This window comes from Molossus molossus, unplaced genomic scaffold, assembly GCF_014108415.1.
Source record: "Molossus molossus isolate mMolMol1 unplaced genomic scaffold, mMolMol1.p scaffold_m16_p_3, whole genome shotgun sequence".
NCBI classification, from domain to species: Eukaryota; Metazoa; Chordata; class Mammalia; order Chiroptera; family Molossidae; genus Molossus; species Molossus molossus.
In genome coordinates, this window is record NW_023425366.1 from 80,627,029 (window position 1) to 80,650,006 (window position 22,978).

The 22,978-nt window shown below is 38.5% G+C and overlaps 1 protein-coding gene across 1 annotated transcript in view; it reads right to left on the reverse strand.

The window, feature by feature from the left end:
- EPB41L4A (erythrocyte membrane protein band 4.1 like 4A) overlaps positions 1 to 22,978 on the reverse strand; it is a 245,863-nt gene that overhangs the window by 85,563 nt on the left and 137,322 nt on the right. The window contains exons 5-8 of the mRNA XM_036279396.1: positions 12,530 to 12,608; positions 5,130 to 5,227; positions 3,672 to 3,792; positions 343 to 430 (exon numbers count right to left, since the gene is read on the reverse strand). Coding sequence (XP_036135289.1) covers positions 343 to 430; positions 3,672 to 3,792; positions 5,130 to 5,227; positions 12,530 to 12,608 — 386 coding nt within the window. The remainder of the gene's footprint in view (positions 1 to 342; positions 431 to 3,671; positions 3,793 to 5,129; positions 5,228 to 12,529; positions 12,609 to 22,978) is intronic.

Consider the following 22,978-nt stretch of genomic DNA (forward strand, 5'->3'; position numbering starts at 1 on the left):
TCTATTTTTGGAAAACCCTCCTGTTTTCTGCCTAATACAATCAATTAAAGACCAATTTTAAATCATTTTGACGTTTAGCAAAGCCCTTTGGAGCTGTTATCCAGATTGTTTTCAGACCCAGTTCTAATTGTTTTCCACACATGGAAATATAATCACAGACTTTTATGCAAAACTCATTAGAGTTTAATCCACACAAGACATTCATTGGGTTAAAAAAATACAGATGAAAAAGCATCATCTGCTCACTAAACAGGACGGTGGCTTTTCTTTGGGAGCTTCAGTGGCACTTTAAGAAAAATGTCATCAGATTAAAATCTTTTGTGCAAATTAAATGTTACTCACATAGACGGGATGGAGGTCAACGCCATACATCTCCAGGGATTTTGCAGTCCTCAAGTAATTCAGCTCTGCTTCAGAAGGAGCCTGACCCCTACACCCAGCACAAAGAGAAAAGAAGATCCTTACTCGACTGATCACTCCTACACTTACGGGGAATGAAAACCATCTGCACTGTGTTCAATGGGAAAGTAAGTAATCCTTTGTGCTAGTGTGAATGTTAAGGCTTTGTGTTTCAAGAAGACCCTTGCCTTCTTGACAACAAGATTATACACTCTACGGCGATACTTGTATCAAGTTGATGCCATTGACAAAATCGATTTTTGCTTATTATAGCCAATCCCAATAGCCTAGCACATATTAAAAATTCTCTGTTTCAGAAACACCCAAAGAGATTATTAAGAATACAACCACCTGGCCAATGGTGAGAGCGTTGGCCCACTCACCGAAGGGTCTCAGGTTCAATTCCCAGCCAAAGGTATGTACCTGGGTTGCAAGTTTGATCCCTGGCAAGTAGGAGGCAAGCAATCAATGTATCTCTCTCACATTGATGTTTCTTTCTCTCTCTCTCTCTCTCTCTCTCTCTCTCTCCTCCTCTTCCCTCCCCCTTCCACTCTCTCTACAAATCAATGGAAAAAATATCCTCGGATGAGAATTAACAAACGAACAAAGAAGAATACAAGCACTAGATGAAAGAAGCATACCCTGAGGGAGAGCACATGCCCGCACCTGCAGCTCTCCATCAGGGGAGGAGTGGGAGCAGAGGAGGAAGAGAATGGGCTCCCCACCACCCAGCCGGGGTCTCATCCTCACCTCCCGAGCTCAGCAGTTTGAAAATACACTAGTTGGTATTTAGAGATTGTAAAAAATACATGTCATTGTCTTAACACAAAGTATAGAAATCTTCCCAAATCTTTATTGGTGATAATATACAGAAAATAGCATTCCTTCCTGATGAGGGTAAGAATCTGCCAGGAATCTCCATGGATGATTGCAAGTGTACTCTGTGAGTGTGAGTGTAAGAGTGTGTGTGTGTGTGTGTGTGTGTGTGTGTAAGAAAGAAATCTTTTTTGTTGTTGTTAATCCTCACCAGAGAATATTTCATTGATTTGTTGTTGTTAATCCTCACCAGAGAGCAGAAGAGATGGCAGAGAGGGAGAGAGAGAGAGAGAAACATTGATATGAGAGAGAAAAAGACATCGACTAGTATCGACTGGCTGCCTCCTGCACATGCCCTGACTTGGGTCGGTGATCAAACCTGCAACCCAGGAACATGCCCTTGACTGGGAATTGAACCCACAACCCTTTGGTGCACAGACGGGTGCTCCAACCACTGAGCCACACTGGCAAGGCTGAGAGAGATTTTTAATGGCTAACAAAAGGAGCTGTAAATTTTTTAAATTAAGAAATACTTCCTTGATGCCTTCTTACTTTTCAGCCATGGTACCCTGGAAAACCCAGTAATGAACCATACTTTTCAAATCTATGAAGATTGTTCCGTGCACATTAGACACAACAAAGCTACCAAACTTTGATCAAGCTTTATTCTCTTAGAAATAGCAGTCACACTGTCAACACCATTGTATAAAACATAAAAGGCCCTTCACCCAAAGCTCCTTGATAATTTCAAAATATAATTGTACTTTGAATCTCCTAGCAGAATTAGTATTCTCAGAATATGCCAAACACACCGCCCTTCATAATATTATAACAGGCACTCTCTTAGCACCCACTTCAGCAAAATCCTAAAATGAAGGGCTCCGTGAGCAGGCTGGAGAGCATCCTGACGCATGCTAATACCAGAGGGACAGCCTGGTTTTCCTGACTGTGATTCCAACTGACTTCTGCTGCTACTCGCTGCAACAGATCCTCTAGGCAAACATTTCTTGTGGACCACATTAATCCTTCATTTTTTCCCCCCTTAACTATAATAGATCTAACAACAAGCAAATTCAAGAGGGAATGTTACATAAGAGGCAATAAAGCAAAGTTAATCAGTATAGAGGATTTAACCAAAATAACTATAATTAAATTATAACTTCAATGCTGCAGGTCATTAACTGAAAATCCTACCGAGGGCTCGGGTATGTGCTCAGACGTGCATGTGCTGTTAACATAATACCCTCTGAAGTACCACACTGGTGTCTTCACGATTTTCAGATTCATTGCTATAGATGGAACAGGACTTTGCTTCTAACTGTGAAGAATTTACATACTTATGACATAGCAAGACCAGAATACATGAAGGCTTTTCTGGTTATAAATTATATTTATAGTTAAAAAAATAAATTTCACAAGAAAAGTAGAAGATTGAAAAATACAGTGTGCACAGAATGATTCCATTCATGTAAAATCATACATAAATCTATACATAATAAATTTTCTCTATGAGAAATTATGCATAGAGAAAGGTCTGAAAGGCCATTAACCAAAGTTATCTTGACTTTTAGGTATTGGAATTTACTCTGTCCTTTATACTTGATAAATTGTTGGGATTTTCTATTAGCTTTTTAGTGTTATAAGCAGTTAAACCTTTAAAAAGAAAAAGAATGCTAGAATGTTCCAGGCAAAAGTGAAGAATTTATAATTCTAGAAACTTTTCTTAAGCCTACCAATAGCAAAGGATGGTTGATGTAACATAAGATGTTATTTCTGCCTGGCCAGTGTGTCTCAGTGGTTGAGCGTCAATCTATGCACCAAGAGGTCACTAGTTTGATTCCTAGTCAGGGCACATGCCCAAGTTGTGGGCCCAATCTCCAGTAGGTAGCAGCCAATCGATGTTCTCTCTCATCAATATTTCTATCTCTCTCTCCCTCTCCCTTCCCTCTCTCTCTAAAAACAAATCAATAAAGAAAAACCAATTTTAAAAAGATGGGTTTTTCCCCCAGCTTTATTGAGCTATAATTGACATAATATTGTGTATGTTTAAGGTGTATATTGTGTTTAGGTGATACATTTATATAATGCAAAGTGATGGCCACCATAGCTTAGCTAACATCTCCATCTTGCCACATAACTACCATTTCTCTTTTGCAGTGAGAACATTTAAGATCTACTCTCTTATCTATTTCCAAGTATATGTATGGACCTTGAGGGCATTATGCTAAATAAAATAAGTCAGAGAAAAACAAGCATGGTATCAGTTGTATGTAAAATCTAAAAAAAGCCAACCTCATAGAAACGGAGACCGGATAGTGGTTACCAGGGGCTTGTTATCAGGTTCAGAGACATGGGGGAGATGTTGGTGAAAGAGTATAAACCTCTAGTTATAAGAGAATGTTCTAAGGACCTAATGTACAATGTATTGATTATAGTTAATAAAATGTGCTTCTTACATTAGAGTTTTATGAATTCTTTCTATGGCTTCTTCAAGTTCTTCCTTTTGATCAGGAACAAACCGGTATTCTGACACATACCCTGCAGTATGCTTATATGGGTCATAATCTCCAAGTTCAGCTAAAAAAAGAAAAACATTGTAATTGTTTTCATTTTAGGAAAATATTCCCCCCAAAATACAGGAATACAAATGTTCCTATCATGCTTAAACATTTTCTTCAAATGCCTTATTAATATTGTGTGTGTGTGTGTGTGTGTGTGTGTGTATAATTTTAGTAAAAAAAAAAAAAATCAACTCTGATGAGCATATATGAATAGCATAAACAAAACCTTATCTTAAAAACTAAGTTCTGGTTCTGACTGGTTTGGCTCAGTGGTTGGAAAGTCGGCCCATGGACCAAAGAGTCACTTCAGTTGTGACTCGGTCCCCAGCCCTGGTCGGGGTCATGTGGAAGGCAACCAATCGACGTGTCTCTCTCACATTTATGTTCCTCTCTCTCTCTCTCCCTCCCTCCCTCCCTCCCTCCCTCCCTCACACTCTATCTGAAGATAAGTGGAAAATTATCCTGGGATGAGGATTTAAATAAATAAATAAGTTTCATAGTTTTGCTTTCCGAAAGACTATAATTATCAAAATTTTCATTTCAATTATTCTTATCAGTTTATATTTAAAAACTGTAAACAGAATTTAGAGTACATATACTAGAAATATTAGAAGTGAATAACAACCATGAACCCAATATATCCACTCAGACAATGACACCAAGAAACAGAGCATGTGATTCAAAATGTTATTTGTCACAAATAATAGTCATGAAAATATAATACAATGATGCACATAACCCCATTACAGTTCATACAAAGAAGCAAAATGAAACCAGAATGCTCAGTATATTATGCTTAGAAAAAATTCTCCTCTCTTCATTAATACACCTGCCAAGCCCAAACAAATTCATCTGTGGGACATTATTCCCAGGGTATTTTTTCTAGGCTATTTCTGAGCTGCAAGTGTCACAAAGGCAAGGCACATGCTGACTCACTGCCCCCAGCCTCAGCCTCTGGCTCCGAAACGACAGTGCAGCCTGGAGCCCCACATGGCTGCCAGGTGGCGGCCAAGAGCTGGAGGACTGCCTGGAAGCAGTGTGATCTCAGAGATACAACAGCTTCAGGAGATGGATCAACTCGGGTGAGATGGAGAACAGAACAGACCTGCAGACCCTCCACTTAATCAGGGATCAACACCATTCCTGTGACCTGCTACAAGGAATGGTTAACTGGCTTCACACTGAGCTCTTCTGAAGGGACCTGATTAAAATTTGAGTCTGACTGAACTCAGTTTTTTTTCTTCAGCAAAATATTTTGATAAGAAAATGTTTAGTATATACACGTGCTTGAAAAGAGAAATTCAAATATAATTTTCCAACACTCTGCAGTTCATTGACTCCAGAGGAACCTACACTGGATGGCGTATGCTCCCAGCTGAGCAGCGGTGTGCACAGGGCAGGGCAGCCGGCCCTGCAGAACATCTTGCTTCACCTGCAAGAAAAACTGATACCTAAAAGAGAAATGCAAGAAAGAGATTAATGGTATATTATACTATCCAGACGTGAAGTTTCAGAGCCAGAGATCAAGGTAACAACCAATCATATTTAATGAAAATAAAGTGCTTTCCGCTTTTTTTGTATGAAAGGAGCTAAGTAAACAGACTAAGGAGGTACACTCCACAGAGGCAATGCAGGGTATCGGCTAAAGGTGAAGCCTCTCACGTGAGCCGGCTGGACTGCTCCCAGCCCTGGTCACCGGCAGCCCATGGCCTGGACCAGCTGCTTGGCCTCTCTAACAGCCCGTCTCACCTGAAAAACTCGGCAGTGAAGTAGCAACACTCATAAGGCTGTGAGGAGGTTACATATAAGCTTTTCTACCCTGTCATTACTGCCACTGCCTCTACTACGATGACATGCTCATAATGGGAGAAACAAATCACAAGGACCCAACCTAGATGGCACATGTTATCTACAGGGTCTAAAATTATCGAAATAGGACACAAGGGCATCATAGGGTAGGCTGTTCCATAGATCCTGCCCATTATCTGCTGCTTTGTTCATTCCATTTGCCCAAGGAAAACCTGTTATCATAATAGTGCCACCCACTGTAAACATAGTAACTCACTCCAGGTATTTTACTACAGGAACTTATATAAGACTTTTAAAGGATGTCAATACTATTATTACCTCCATTTTGCAGATGAAGAAACTAAGAGACACAAAGAAATAAAGTAACTTGTCCAAGATCTCACAACAGTTAAGTAGCAGAGCCAGACCTGGATTCTAGGAAATATGACCCTAGATCTCTCTGCATGAAGGTGCTGGGCAACCTTAGTGAGCTTCCCCCCTCCACCTACCACACCCCCAAGTCAGGCTCTCTGCCAGTCAGGTGGGAGAGGTCAGAAGTTTGTGAACCAATACAACAAATCACCAACACAAGGCCCAGCCCCACTATCTCTCTCTCTCTCTCTCTCTCTCTCTCTCTCTCTCTCTCACACACACACACACACACACACACACACACACATACACACTTCAGGATGTCCTTTGTGATTTATCTTTCTTTGCAAGGTGACTCTTGATGTTACTGGGAAGGGGAGGAAAAAAGCAAAGAAAATGAATTCTAAAAATGAGCTGTGATCATTTCTCTCCTCCAAATGCTCACAACCAAAGCCCTTAGTGAGGATATCCAAGTGTTAGATGCACCTCTTATTACTTCTAGAAGAGAGATAGCAACTTTCATTGTGCCCCCAGGCTTAAGTGAAAATCTGCTTAACAGCTTGTTTTCCCATTGCCAATAAATGGCACCACAGTTCTCCAAATACCAGAGTAAGAGAAACCTAGGAATAATGTGTAACCCCTGACACCCACATTCCATCCCTAAACCTGCTGTTTGGGGCATCCACACAGTTCTCTCCATCTCCTTGTCCAGGTCACTACCTATGGGATTTCTAAAACCTCCTCTGCTCTGTAATCTTTCATACCTCTCTCCCTTCCAAACTACTTTCCCTAGAGGCAAATAGGAACGCATCACTCCCTTGATTAAAACAAACAAAAAACAACCCTTGCCCTGGCCAGTTTGGCTCAGCGGTTGGAGCGTCGGCCTGCGGTACAGAGAGACCCGGGTTCGGTTCCCGCTAAGGGCACGTACCTCGGTAGCAGTTTGTCCCCGGCCCTGGTTGGTCGTGCGGGTGGCAGCCACTCGATGTGTCCCTTCACGTAGATGTTTCTCTCTCTCTCTCTCTTCCTCTCTCTCCCTCCCGCTCTATCTGAACAAAAAATGGAAAAATGTCCTCGGTTGAGGATTAAAAAAAAAAACAACCCTTAAGTCTTCAGGATAAAGTTCAAGATCCTTAACACAGTTTAGACTTTTGCTCACTTCTTGAGCCAAATCTCTTGCTATTAACCACTACCTGCCCATCACCACATTTCCAGCCCTAATTCCTTTCCATTCCCTGAATGCTTGGCTATCAAATCCACTGGGTTATAATCACCTGCACTCCTCTTGAAGAGGAGTAAAGTGATATTAGCAGAACTTATGCAAAAGCTTATAAACTAAAGAGACACTGCACTAGAATTACTGCTGCTTGCTGGAACTTGCGTTTACCTGCACTCTCTCTCTATTGTTAACTTGGGATTTCTTTTCATGAAGTGTACGTATTTTTTTTCCTTAGGAAATAGGTCACAGATGCATATTTGTCTTGCTCTATTAAGACTTTTATAACATCTGACTGAACAGTCAAATCCTTTGCCAAATACAGAAACTGAGGGATCTAATCCCATAAGAGTTCACTTCAAAGAGAAAGGGAAAGAGAAGCAGAGGGAGGTGAAAACAAAGAGCTGAAACAGAGAGAGAAAGACAAACAGATACAAAAGGCAGGAACCATAACCCACTGTTAATTCTATTCCCACTATGTAGGGCTCAGCACACAGTAGCTACTCAATAAAGAACTGCTGTCTTGATGGACGGCTGTATGAATGAACAGACAGAGAGACGGGTGAAAATGGAAAAAACTGAGCACTCTTTGCTAACTCTGATTTTTCAGAATTCATGAAAAAAAAAGGAAAAGAGGACATCTGTTCAAACTTCTCTAGACTGCTTGCCTTTTAAAGATAACAGAAATCTTTAAGATGTTGCATAAAAATTCCACTAAAATTAAGGAAGACAAGTAATATTTTTAATTAGGAACTTGATTAATCTTTATGATAATAAGCATTATGTTAGTTTTATATAAGACAAATTTATGATACAGTAACATTCTATTTTTATACACTAAACAAACACTTTATCATGGTCCTATTTTTAATTAACTGTATATAAATTATTTTGTCCATTTTATGGGACTTAGAGTACAACGAAATATTTTATTTAAATTACAGATTTAGAGTAGCTGGGTCTTTCTGTCTATGACATTCCACTTTCTTTTTTTTTAATTGATTTGAGAGACAGACAGATCTGATGAATTAAGGACCACTATCTTCACTTAGAGACAGGGACTCTGGAAGTGGATGTGTAACTAAAGGTCACTCAGCGAGCAAAGAAGGTAAAACCAGCCAATCTTCACAACGTGAAGACTATGGTATGCCAATGTGATCATAATAATTGATGAGCTTAATATCAATCCCCAGAAAATACTAAAAAATATTACAAAACAAATGAAAAAACAATGACCTGTTTTTAGAAACTAAAAAGCACTCATTATGAACAGGTCACTTGGAACTAACATTATTTTCCTTTGTAGAAATAGTTGTTAGATCCTTAAGAGTTCAGGAGAATTTCGATGGCATCACAGATAGCATTGTTGGCACAATGCACAGGCTCTCTGTCCTCTCTCTCTGCGGACTGAAACCTATCTTTCCTTGGTCACTGTGAACCTGTTACTCAGTGCACTGAAACACGATGCTCCCTGGAGCTACTGAATGAGGGGTAGGTGAGACGTGAATTCGGTCTTTGCATACAAATTCAAGAAATGCAGGCTAGAGGGCAGTGGTAAGGTGATACATAGTTAAATGAGCAACTGTACATCCTGAAAGTTCTGATCAGTGGACTAATTTTAACCTGAAAGACCTATCTCAGGGCTCCAAGTTGGTCTTCTTCTCCCTAGTTTTGTGAAATAATTATTACTGTTTCCACGTTAACTAACCCAAAACTGAACACTTACATTTTTCTATTATAAACACTTGGCGTGTATTGTCTTATATTCCTTCAACATCTTTTTGAAGAAATACTTTAATTCCATTTTACAGATGAGAAAACAGACTTTCAAAAGGTTAGATAATCTTTTCAAGATTACATAACTAGCGAGTTGCAGAGCAAGGATGCGATCTTCAGCCTGTCTGACTCCAAAGCCCATCCCCTTATCCGTACTGTATCACATTCACTGAATCTGCAGAGGGCTCAGAGCTATGAATGACATGGAAGACACAGACGGTTGTCATAATATATTGAATCAGAATTGAAAATAAGTTTAACAGAGGACACAAATTATTTAAAGGACTGACAAAGAGAAGAGAGATTAGATTTATTCTGCATAGACCTAGAAAGAAAACCTAGTTCCAGGCATTGATTTCTGACGGAATTTCTATTGCTAGGAAATTCCTAAGGTTTCCTATCTTTACTGTTTACAAAGAAGCTGGCTGACACGTCAAGAATCTTCCATAAAGGTGGAGGTTAGGACATATGACCTTGGAGTCCCGTAACTTTGTTTATATGAGAACACATTTTAGAACACATAAACAGGTACTCCAAGTTGATATGATTCTTTTACTTATATTTCTCATGGTCTGGAACCATATTTTCCTGTGTATCCCACTCACTTTTAGTTTCGTTTTTTTTCTAAGTACAACATCCTTCTGGAATACTGTATCTAGTACAATCATATATGTACATGAGAAGATTCAATGCATCATTATCTACAATTTAAAAAAGGAAACAAGCTGGAGAGCCCACCACAGGGCATGGCTAAGTAAACTGTACAGTACTGCACACAAGTAAAACAAACAGGTTCAATAGTGAAAGACATCTGTACAATGTGTAGAAAGCAATCATTACCAAAACACACACACACACACACACACACACACACGTGGAAGAACAGGTATAAACATGTTTACTACAATATTATTTTTCTTATCAGACAGTTAAAAGCAACCTAAGAGCCAATATGAAGAAGACCAGAAATTTTTTCAAAAGAATTGAAGATAGCCCTGGCCGGTTTGGCTCAGCGGTTAGAGCGTCGGCCTGCGGTCCAGAGAGACCCAGGTTCGGTTCCCGCTAAGGGCACGTACTAAGGGCACGTACCTCTGTTGCAGTTTGTCCCCAGCCCTGGTTGAGTCGTGCGGGTGGCAACCACTCGATGTGTCCCTTTCACATCGATGTTTCTCTCTCCCTCTCTCTCTCTCTCTCTCTCCCTCTTTCTCTCTCTCTCTCCCTCTCTCTCTCTCTCTCTCTCTCTCTCTCTCTCTCTCTCTCTCTCTCTCTCTCCCTCCCCCTCCCTCCCTCCCTCCCTCCCACTCTATCTGAACAAAACATGAAAAAATATCCTCAGGTGAGGATTAAAAAAAAAAGAATTGAAGTTAAATTTTCAACATGAAAAGGCTGGCCTAAATAGACTCATCCTATAAGAGCATACATTGGAGGATTTTGTTTTTTGGTTTCAGTTTTTGCTTTTGCCAAAATTATCTCATGTGACTGAATCCTTTTTTAAGGGCCATTATGCCTACCAATTTAATACATTCATGCAAATTATTGATGTTATCTTCAGGACACACTAAGAATAAGTGCACAGTGATAGCACATTAAATGGACACTTAATTTACCTACATTCAACCATGTTTTTTGCAATCAAATAAATTAATAGAGATCATGGTCATTACCTATATGGCCATTACATCATCTGTTTCTTAACTATGTGATTTGTTCTAATGCCTGAGGAAAAAAAACAGGTGGTACTGAATTATTTGTGGGGTTGTACATAACACAAATCCATGTATTCTGTCACTGAGGTGTTAGAAAATTTCTGGTTATGATTAATATTTGGTGAACAGATGTGAAGTAATGCATTATAAAACACTGTTCTTCTTCTCCCTTCTCAACATTAAGTCACTTATCTTTTGGAACTAACTCTCCTTTAAGTTGTAACTCCATTGAACTGCCAGGGCAAGGAGAAAGTGAAGTAAGAAGTGCTAACAGTTATCAGGGACTCGCTACGAGGCAAACACAACCAACCACAGTGGACCCTTGAACAAGGTAAGGATTCGTGGTGTTGACGCCCCAGCATGGTTGAAAATCCATATATAACTTCTGACTCCCTCCAAACTTAATTATTAATAGCCTACTAATAACTTAAATAGCCAATTAATACATATTTTGTTGTTATATATGTATTATACTGTATTATTACAATAAATAGGCTAGAAAAAAGAAAATGTTAAGAAAATCACAAGGAAGAAAGAATACATTTACAGTATTTTTGAAAAAAATCCACAGTGAACCTGCACAGTGCAAACTTGTGTTGTTCAAGAGTCAACTGTATAAGAGCTTCACATGTTATTCTACTGAATGCACATCTGCAATTTTACATTTGCAGAAACTGAGGCACAGAGAGGTTACTGACAACCTCAAAATGAAGGACTTTTCTTGTATTTCCATAAAATGTTGTTCCCTTATAATTCCCTAATGAGTTACAGATAAGAATATGTTTTTATATCACTTGGGCTCAGTTTCCCCATGAGCCCATGACTCAGAAATCCATCTTGACTGCAAAGACTTTTCATGAAACTCTAATGTAAATCCAGCCCCACCCTTCAGCATCTCCCCACCACAGCCCTTCTCCCAGAGGTGCACTCGCAGAAAGCCGAATGGACAGCCCTGCTTTTCAAATGCTTGCCAACGACGTGGGGACAGAAAATGTGAACCAGACTCCAGCACAGTTCTAAAATGAGGCCTGCGTGTAGCAGCTCAGAGTATAATAGAACACATCCAATTAGCCTTCCTTCTTCTCCCTTCTGTGTACCGTCCAGAAAAAAGACAAAACAAAGGGAAAAGATGAAAAAGTAGAATAGGACCAAAACCACAGACTGCCTTAGTTTTCAAAGACATGATTTCAAATTTTTTGAGTAACAAATTAGGCCCTACTTGAGCCAATGACGAGGGTTTACTAGGAAAGCTGACCACTTAGAGTTGTCAAGAAAACATTTTTGTTTTTTGCTGCCATGTGAAGTCAGGTCACAGTGCAATAAGTGACAATCTAACACTCCATGAACTATTTTAACAACAGAATTAATACCAATGGAAAATTCTGCCTTAACTGAAGTACACATTTGATGACATAGGTGAAGTAATACATCATAAAACACTAAAAGCAACTTTACTTTTCCTACAGAGATAACTGAAACCTCTGGACATCTGACATTAAAGCTACAACCAATTAAAGAGAAATAACTGGCTCTTCAAATTTACATTTACATAAACAAACTGAGTATTAAAATATCTTCTTTTATGCAGTTCAAAAGGCTACTTTTATATGACTGTGAAGGCTAAATGAATCCTTCACAAGAATGACACAGAAACATTCCATCACAGCAGACACAAAATCTATCATTGTGTCACCCGGTTCATGCCATTGTTCAGACACATCCGTCATCAGACATTGATCTGCCTCTCACGATGCTGGTTCAAATTTAACGCTCACAGGAGATGAATTACAAAATGTAGGCAGACATACATCCAAATGGTTGACCCCATTTGTTTTAAATAAAGTCTTTTGTATAGGCCATACATATGCTGTTCAAAAGCAAAGCCAATACTGTACCTGGTTATTTCTTCTTTAAGCTTACATGGGTCTTCAGCATAGAATTTAATACCAAAATACAAAGTATATGGAGGTCCAGCTAAAAGAAGAAATATAAATTAATTAAATGTCACATTATAAATTAGTCAAAGTAGTAGTATATTATACAACTACTAAAAATTGTATTACCAAAAATATTTGCAAGCCGTTTACTAAATAAGGGGTTAATATCCAAAATATATGAGGAACTCATACAACTCAATAGCAAAAAAATAAATAACTCAATTAAACTATGGGCAAAGGACCTAACTAGACATTTTCTAAAGAACACATACAAATGGCCAACAGATACACAAAAAAGGTGCTCAACATCACTAATCACCAGGAAAATGCCACAGTGAGATATCACCTCATACCTATAATAGATATTATCAAAAAGACAAGTGTTGGTGGGAATGTAGAAAAAAAAGACCAAAGTATCAATAACAATGTAAATTGGTTCAGCCAATATGGGCTACTGTATGGAAGTTTGTCAAAAAATAAAAAAATAGAGCAATAGAGCTAATGATCCAGCAATCTCACAACTGTGTATTTATCCAAAAGAAACAAAATCAGGATCTCAAAGAAATATCTACATTCTCAATTTCATTGGCAGCTTTAGTCATAGTCAAGATATATAAGCAACCAAAGTGTCCACCAATGAAAAAACAGGTAAATAAAATGTGGTAAACACATACACACACACACACAGAAATATTATTCAGCCATAAAAAAAGAAGGAAATTCTCCAATTTGAGACACCATAAACAAAACGAGAATTATGCTAGGTGAAGTAAGGCAGATACAAGACATATACTGCCTGATCTCACTTATATGTAGAATCTAAAACAATCATACAAAATATAAAGTAATACTGAATGTGAAATCTAATTGAAAATAAAATTTTAAATATTTTAAGCCCTGGCCAGTTTTGCTCAGTGGTTAGAGCATCAGCCTGCAGACCAGAGAGTCCCAGGTTTGGTTCCCGCTAAGGGCACGTACCTCGGTTGTAGTTTGTCCCAGGCCCCGGTTGGGGTCATGTGGGTGGCAACCACTCAATGTGAGACACATTGATGTTTTTCTCTCTCTCTTTCTCCCTATCTCCCTCCTGCTCTATCTGAAGATAAATGGGAAAAAAAAAAAATGTCCTCAGGTGAGGATAAAAAAATAAAAATAAAAAATTTAAAAATAAAATAAAATAGTCACACACATAGATGCAGAGAGTATAATGATGGTTGCCAGGGGCCAGAGGAGGGGAAATAAGATGTTGGTCAAGAGCATAAAGTTTCAGTTACACCAGATGAATGAGTTCTGGGATTCTAATGTACAACATGGTGATGATAATTAATGATAGTGTATTGTATATTAGAAATATGCTATGAGGATAAAACTTAAATTTTCTCACACAACCCCCCCCCACACACACACACACACACTGGTAACTATGCAGAGGTGATAGATAAATTATTTAGCTTGATTATGCTGACCTTTTTACAATGCATGACATCAAGTGGTACACCTTAAATATACATAATTTTTACATATCACAGCTATCTCAATAAAGTTATTTAAAAAGTATGCTTACCTATATTATTAAACAATGAATGGGTTACCAATGAGATCAAGAAAGAAAAAAAAATTCCTAGAAACTAATGAAAATGAACACAAAACAACACAAAATTTATGGCACATAACAAAAGCAGTTCTAAAAGGGAAGTTCATAGCAATACAGGCCTACCTCAAGACAGAAGAAAAATTTCTAATAAACTATTTAACCCTATGACTTAAAGATTTAGAAAGAGAAGGAAAAAAAAAAACACCTATAGTTAGTAGAAAGAAGGCAATAATAAAGATCAGAGTGGAAATAAATGACACAGAGACTTAAAAAAACAATACAAAAGATTAATGAAACATAGAGCTGGTTCTTTGAAAAGATAAACAAGATTGATCAACCTTTAGCCAGACCCACCAGGAAACAAAGAGAGAGGACCAAATCAATAAAATCAGAAATGAAAGAGGTGAAGTTACAACTGACACCACAGAAATACAAAGGATTGTAGGAAAATACTATGAACAATTATATGCTAACAAATTGGACAACTTAGGCAAAATGGATAAATTCTTAAAATCATACAGTCGTCCAAAACTCAAGTGGGAAAAGTCAGAAAACCTGAACAGATCAACAAAAATTAAGGAAATAAAAGCAATAATCAATAAACTTCCAGCAAACAAAAGCCCTGGTTCAGACAGCTTCACAGGGGAGTTTTACCAAACACTGAAAGAAGAGCTAACACTTATTCTCTTCAAAGTATTACAAAAAATTCAAGAGGAAGGAAGACTTCCAAGCTCTTTTAATAATCCTAATCACAAAACCAGATAAAGACACTACAAAGAAAGAAAACTATAGGCCGATATCCCTGATAAACATAAATGCCAAAATCCTCAACAAAATATTAGCAAATCAAATCCAGCAATATAATGAATAAGGTATTCATCACGACCAAGTGGGATTCATCCCAGGGATGCAAGGCTGGTAAAATATTTGTAAATCAATAAATGTGATATACCACATAAACAAAATGAAAGATAAAAATCATATGATCATATCAATAAATACTGAAAAATCATTTGACAAAATCCAGCACCCATTTTTGATAAAAACTCTCAGCAAGGTGGTAATAAAAGGATCACACTTCAACATAATAAAGTCCATATATGACAAACCTACAGCCACCATCATACTCAATGGGCAAAAACTAAAAGCATTTCCCTTAAGAACAGGATCAAGAAAGGGATGGCCACTTTCACCACTTATTCACATATATTGCAAGTCTTAGCCACGGCAATCAGACAAGAAGAAAAAATAAAAGGGATCCAAATTGGAAAGGAGGAAGTGAAACTATCATTATTCACAGATGACATAATATTGTACACAGAAAACCCTAAAGACTCCATAAAAGAACTACTAGATTTAATAAATAAATTCAGCAAAGTAGCAGGATACAAATGAACATCCAGAAAGTGTTGTCATTTTTATATCCCAATAATGAACACACAGAAAGAGAAACTAAAAAAACAAAAATCCCATTTGCCATTGTAACAAAAAAATTAAGATACTTTAACCACAGGAGTAAAGGATCTGTTCTCAGAAAACTACAGGACATTGAAAAAAGAAATAGAGGAAGATATAAAAAAGTGGATGCATATACGTTGGTCATGGATTGGAAGAATTATCATTAAAATGTCCATACTACCCAAAGCAATCTATAGATTCAATGCAATCCCCATTAAAATACCAACAACATATTTCACAGATCTAGAACAAATACTCTAAAAGTTTATATAAAACCAAAAAAAGACCATGAATAGCCACAGCAATATGAGAAAGAAGAACAAAGTAAGAAAAATACCAGATATCAGGTTACACTACAAAGTCATTGTAATAGAAACAGCCTGGTACTTGCACAAGAACAGACATATAGATCAATCAAAAAGAACAGAGAACCCAGAAATTGACCCAAGACATTATACTCAACTAATATTTGACAAAGGTGGCAAGAGCATACAAAGGAGTAAAGACAGTCTCTTTAATAAATGTGTTGGGGAAATTGGACAGCTACACGCAAAAAAAAAGAAATTAGACCACCAACTTACACCATACACAAGAATAAACTCAAAATGGATAAAAGACTTAAATGTAACCCGTGAAACCATAAAAATCCTAGAAGAAAAAGTAGGCAGCAAAATCTCAGACATCGCACGCAGCAGAATTTTCACTGATACGTTGCCTAAGGCAAGAGAAACAAAGGAACCAATTAATAAATGGTACTACATCAAACTAAAAAGCTTCTGCACAGCAAAAGAAACAACTATCAGCCCTGGACGGTTTGGCTCAGCGGTTGGAGCATCGGTCTGTGGTCAGAGAGACCTGGGTTCGGTTCCCGCTAAGGGCATGTGCCTTGGTTGCGGTTTGTCCCCGGTCCTGGTTGGGTCGTGCAGGTGGCAGCCACTCGATGTGTCCCTTTCATGTCAATGTTCCTCTTTCTCTCTATGCCTTCCTCTCTCTCCCTCCCACTCTATCTGAACAAAAAATTGAAGAATGTCCTCGAGTGAGGATAAAACAAAAAAACAATCATTAAAATGGAAAGGAAACCCATTGCATGAAAGAACACAATTGCCAACAATTCATCAGATAAGGGGTTAATTTCCAAAATATAGAGAGTACTCATACAACTCAACAAAATGAAGACAAAGAATCCAATTAAAAAATGGGCAGAGGACCTAAATAGACACCTCTCCAAACAGGACATACAAATGGCCAGAGACATATGAAAAAATGCTCAACATCACTAGTCATCAGAGAGATGCAAATTAATATGACTATAAGTATTACCTCAAAAGACACAACAAAGAAAGAAAACTACAGGCCAATATCCCTGATGAACATCGATGCCAAAATCCTGAACAAAATACTAGCAAATTGGATCCAGCAATACACCAAAAAAATTATCCACCATGACCAAGTGGGGTTCATCCCAGGGATGCAAGGCTGGTACAATATTTGCAAATCCATAAATGTGATACACCACATAAATAAAATGAAGAATAAAAACCACATGATAATATCAATAGATGCTGAAAAAGCCTTCGACAAAATCCAGCATCCATTTCTGATAAAAACGCTCAGCAGTATGGGAATAGAGGGATCATATCTAGACATAATAAAGGCCATATATGAAAGACCTACAGCCAACATCGTACTCAATGGGCAAAAACTAAAAGCATTTCCCTTAAGAACAGGAACAAGGCAAGGATGCCCACTTTCGCCACTCCTATTTAACATAGTACTGAAGTCTTAGCCACAGCAATCAGACAGGAACAAAAAATAAAAGGGATCCAAATTGGAAAGGAAGAAGTGAAATTGTCATTATTTGCAGATGACATGATACTATACATAGAAAACCCCAAAGACTCCATCAAAAGTTTACTAGACTTAATAAATGAATTTGGCAAAGTAGCAGGATACAAAATTAACGTCAAGAAATCGATGGCATTCTTATACACCATTGATGAACTCACAGAAAGAGAAACTAAGAAAACAATCCCATTTACCATTGCGGCAAAAAAACTAAGATACCTAGGAATAAACTTAACCAAAGAAATAAAGGACCTATTCGCAGAAAACTACAGGTCATTGAAAAAAGAAATAGAGGAAGATATAAAAAAGTGGAAGCACATACCCTGTTCATGGATTGGAAGAATTAACATCATTAAAATGTCCATATTACCCAAAGCAATCTATAGATTCAACGCAATCCCCATCAAAATACCAACGGCATACTTCACAGAATTAGAACAATTATTTCAAAAGTTCATATGGAACCAAAAAAGGCCTCGAATAGCCACAGCAATCTTGAAAAGAAAGAACAAAGTTGGAGGGATCACAATACCAGATTTCAGGTTATACTACAAAGCCACTGCAATCAAAACAGCCTGGTACTGGCACAAGAACAGGCATATAGACCAGTGGAACAGAACAGAGAACCCAGAAATGGACCCAAGGCAATATGCTCAATTAATATTTGACAAAGGTGGCAAGAGCATACAGTGGAGTAAGGACAACCTCTTTAATAAATGGTGCTGGGAAAATTGGACAGCCACTTGCAGAAAAATGACACTAGACCATCAACTTACACCCTACATGAGAATAAACTCAAAATGAATAAAAGACTTAAATGTAACTCATGAATCCATAAAAATCCTAGAAAAGACTGTAGGCAACAAAATTTCAGACATCATACGCAGCAGAATTTTTACTGACACTTCACCTAAGCAATAGAAACAAAGGAGAAAATGAACACATGGGACTACATCAAACTCAAAAGCTTCTGCACAGCGAAAGATACAATCATCAAAACGGAAAGGCTACCCACTGTATGGGAGAGCATAATTGCCAATGATATATCAGATAAGGAGTTAATTTCCAATACATAGAGAGTGCTCATACAACTCCACAAAAGGAAGACAAAGAATCCCATTAAAAAATGGGCAGAGGAACTAAATAGACACCTCTCCAAACAGGACATACAAATGGCTAAGAAACATATGAAGAAATGCTCAACATCACTAATCATCAGAGAGATGCAAATTAAAACAACAATGAGGTATCACCTCACACCTGTCAGAATGGCCGCCATCAACAAATCATCAAACAACAAGTGTTGGCGAGGGTGTGGAGAAAAGGGGACTCTAGTGCACTACTGGTGAGAATGCAGACTGGTGCAGCCACTATGGAAAACAGTATGGTGTTACCTCAAAAAATAAAAAATTGAACTTCCATTTGACCCAGTGATCCCACTTCTAGGAATATACCCTAAGAAGCCTGAAACACCAATCAGAAAGAATGTCTGTACCCCCATGTTTGTAGCAGCACTATTTACAATAGCTAAGATCTGGAAACAGCCCAAGTGTCCAGCAGTAGACGAATGGATAAAAAAGCTGTGGTACATATACACAATGGAGTACTACATAGCTGTAAGAAAGAAAGATCTCTTATCCTTTGAGACTACATGGAGGGACCTGGAAAGTATCATTGTAAGTGAAACAAGCCAAACAGAGAAAGACAAGTTTCATATGATCTCACTTATTTGTGGAATATAATGAACGTAACAGTCTGAGGAATGGGGTAGTCCCAGAGACGTGGAAGTGGGGTACAGACTGACAATCCCCTAAAGGGGGGGGGGGGAGAGATAAACCACAGAACTTATATGCATGTATGCATGAACAGTGGACATGGACAACAAACTGGAAAAAGGGCAGGGAGGGAGGGGGAGGGGGGATCAGTGGGGGGAAAAGGAGAAACATCTGTAACAAAAATTAATTAATAAAAAAAAGAGAGGGAAAAAAAAAGTATTACCTCACACCTGCCAGAATGGCCGCCATCAACAAATTATCAAACAACAAGTGCTGGCAAGGGTGTGGATAAAAGGGGACTCTAGTGCACTGCTGGTGGGAATGCAGACTGATTGCAGCCATGAAAAACAATATGAAGTTTCCTCAAAAAATTAAAAATTGAATTGCAATTTGACCCAGTGATCCCACTTCTAGGACTATATCCTAAGAAGCCTGAAACACCAATCAGAAAGAATATATGCACCCTTATATTCATAGTAGCAATATTTACAATAGCTAAGATCTGGAAATAGCTCAAGTATCCATCAGTAGACAAATGGATAAAAAAGCTGTGGTACATATACACAATGGAATACTATACAGCTGTAAGGAAGAAAGATCTCTTATCCTTTGATACAACATTGGAGGGACCTGGAGAGTATTATGCTAAGCGAAATAAGCCAATCAGAAAAAGACAAATGTCACATGATCTCACTTTAATGAACAAAATTAGCTGATGAACAAAATAGACTCAAAGACACAGAAGTAGGGATTAGAGTGTCAAACCTCAGAAAGGAGGGGGGATAGATAAACCAAAGAACTTATATGCATGTACGTATAACCAACAGACATAGACAACAATGCTGTGAAGGGAGGAGGGGGGAAAGGGAAAGAGGGTGTCAATGGGGGGAAAAGGAGAAAATCTGTAACAAAAATCAATTAACTAATTAAAAATAAATAAATAAATAAAATAAAAATTACGCTTACCAAGAATTTCTAAAGACACAAGGAAATACAAAATAAAAACAGGGTTAGAATTCTGTAAAGTAGGACTTCACCTATGCAAGTATCTATATATGTATGGTCTACGTGTTCATAAACACAGGAAAAAGGACCTTATACATCAAATGCTGCCAGTTCTTATCTCTAGTTAGTGAGGTTATGCATAATTTTTATTAATTTATAATTTTTCACATTTTCTATAACATACATGTATTTTCTTCATAATAAAGAAGGATCATTTATAAATAAAATAAATGGTTTTAAAAACCATCCACCCATCACTATTGCAAAAAATACAAAAACAACAAAATCTATGCCCTGGCCAGTTTGGTTCAGCAGTTAAAGCGTCAGCCTGCGGTCCTGAGAGACCCGGGTTCGGTTCCCGCTAAGGGTGCGTACCTCAGTTGCAGTTTGTCCCCGGCTCTGGTCGGTCGTGCGGGTGGCAGCCACTCGATGTGTTCCTTTCACATCGATGTTTCTCTCTGTTCCTCTCTCTCCCTTCCACTCTACCTGAACAAAAAATGGAAAAATGTCCTCGGGTGAGGATAAAAAAAAACAACAACAACAAAATCTACAAAAAACTGTAAATAACTTAAATGCTCAGCAACGGGTAGACCATTTAAGTCAACCAAAGGATATATACACACATAAGAAATTACTAACAGTGGAAAACTTTGGGAAGAGGGACTGGAACCTTTTTTTCCCAGTTCTATTGAGGTGAAAGTGACAAATTAAATTGTAAGATATTTAAAGAATGCAAGGCGATGATTTTATATTTGTATACATTGTGAAAGGATTCCCCTCATCAAATTAACTAACATATTAACCTTTTTTTTCTGAGAACATTTGTTCTACTCAGCAAAACTGATATATCAGAAGTACCTTTCCATGTAAATAATTATCAGTGAGACTATGTGGATTAGGGTCAATATATGTCTCATTCTTAAACTTTTCTGAATCTAAGAATGTGTTCTTCCATATTTAAAAAGACGTTTCTCATCTAAGTCATTTACCGCACGTAAGAGCTACATGCACAAATATGAAATATATCTGAAGCAAAGCCTGGAAGTGTACCTACATGGGCAAATATAAAATAATTAAACACTCACATAGTGGAAGAGGACACAAGCCCCTTGGGTGCCAACCACATTATATTATGCTTTTACTACAAATATTTCTGTTTCAGAGAGTATGGATCTAAGCTCATTGTCTGCAAGGTGCACAGTTCTGAGCAGTGTGTGTTAACTAGATCTTATATTACAACTGTTTTAAAGCAGATTTGCTACTTGGTGCACCAATTGGTGATTTTAGAGTTTTTCTTCAACAAAGCTCTCCCACACAAATAAAAAAAGATATAAAGTATGCACATCAATAAAAATACGCCCACCTACACATGTGATCCTCAGTCTCTGATACTGTGTAACTGATATAAAGTAATCCTATCTTTCTATTTTCATTTTTTGGTAGTGCCCCTAGCCACTAGGGCCTAGTGGGAACTGAACCCAGGAGTCTCTGATCCGCAGGCCTACACTCCAACCGCTGAGCCAAACCGGCCAGGGCTCTATTTTCATTTTTAACTGAGTAAATGAATTCAAAAATTTAAAAGTTGGGGAAAGAAAATTAAATGGAACCAAAGGTAAACCCATAATGCTTTGATAATATACAAGCTATGTCATTATTGATTACCATTATTACCCGCACAGGCTGTGCTTGGAGAACCCCAAAGCCCTTTCCTGGTGGACAGGGGACAAGCAAGACCACGCCCCGCTCCTCTCCCCTTATCTGTGCCTTCCCGGACAGGCACTCCTGATGCTAGAGCTTCTTTCAAAACTAAAATTTAAAAGAAACTTTGTTGTACTATATGTTCGATGTCTATGTTTAGTTAATCACTGTGTTCCTGACAAACACACCCCTCCCCCTGAATACCGACGTCAGGGAGGCACAGACTATTAAAGATTTAGAAGAGCCAGGAAGTCCACCCTCTGCTGATCCGTCTTTGTCCATCGGGCCCCGGGTTACTGAGCACAGGGGTCGGCCTCTGCCCGCAGGCAGGCCCCGGGTTAGCATCTGGGGTGGGCAGAACACAGGTGCCAGGATGCGGCACAAAGGGCCTCCTCCCGAGTGAGAGCCGCTTTAATCCTCCGCAACATGACAGAGCACAGCCTACTGACCACGCCCAGCCACTTCAAACGTGTTTGGTGATGCGTGGCTCTGCAGAAGTTTGAAAAATACACAACTGAAAACATTTGGTTTGGGCTGAAAAAAAAAATTATTTTTCTTAAAGAACGTGTAGCCCAAATCAACCCTCCATTTCCCACTCACACACAAAACGGCCGTGTTCTAAATATAAGGCATCATTATGACCGTGTGATACAGTACAAACAAGCCTCCTACGTCTGATTCTCAACTACCACCTGGCAACATACACAAAGGTGAGACTCCAAGGAGGCAAGCAACTTGCCTAAGATCACAGGGATCACAAACGAAAAATCAAGTTTGCTTCTAGAGTTCAATGTGTTCTGGCCACTATTCCACATAGCCTCTCAGGGAAAAACTGTAACTACAGCCCTGGCCGGTTTGGCTCAGTGGTTAAAGCTTCGGCCTGTGGACCAGAGAGTCCCGGGTTTGGTTCCCTCTAAGGGCATACACCTCGGTTGCAGTTTGTCCCTGAACCCGGCTGGGGTCATGTGGGTGACAACCACTCGATGTGTCCCTCTCACATGGATGTTTCTCTCTCTCACTTCCTCTTTCTCTCCC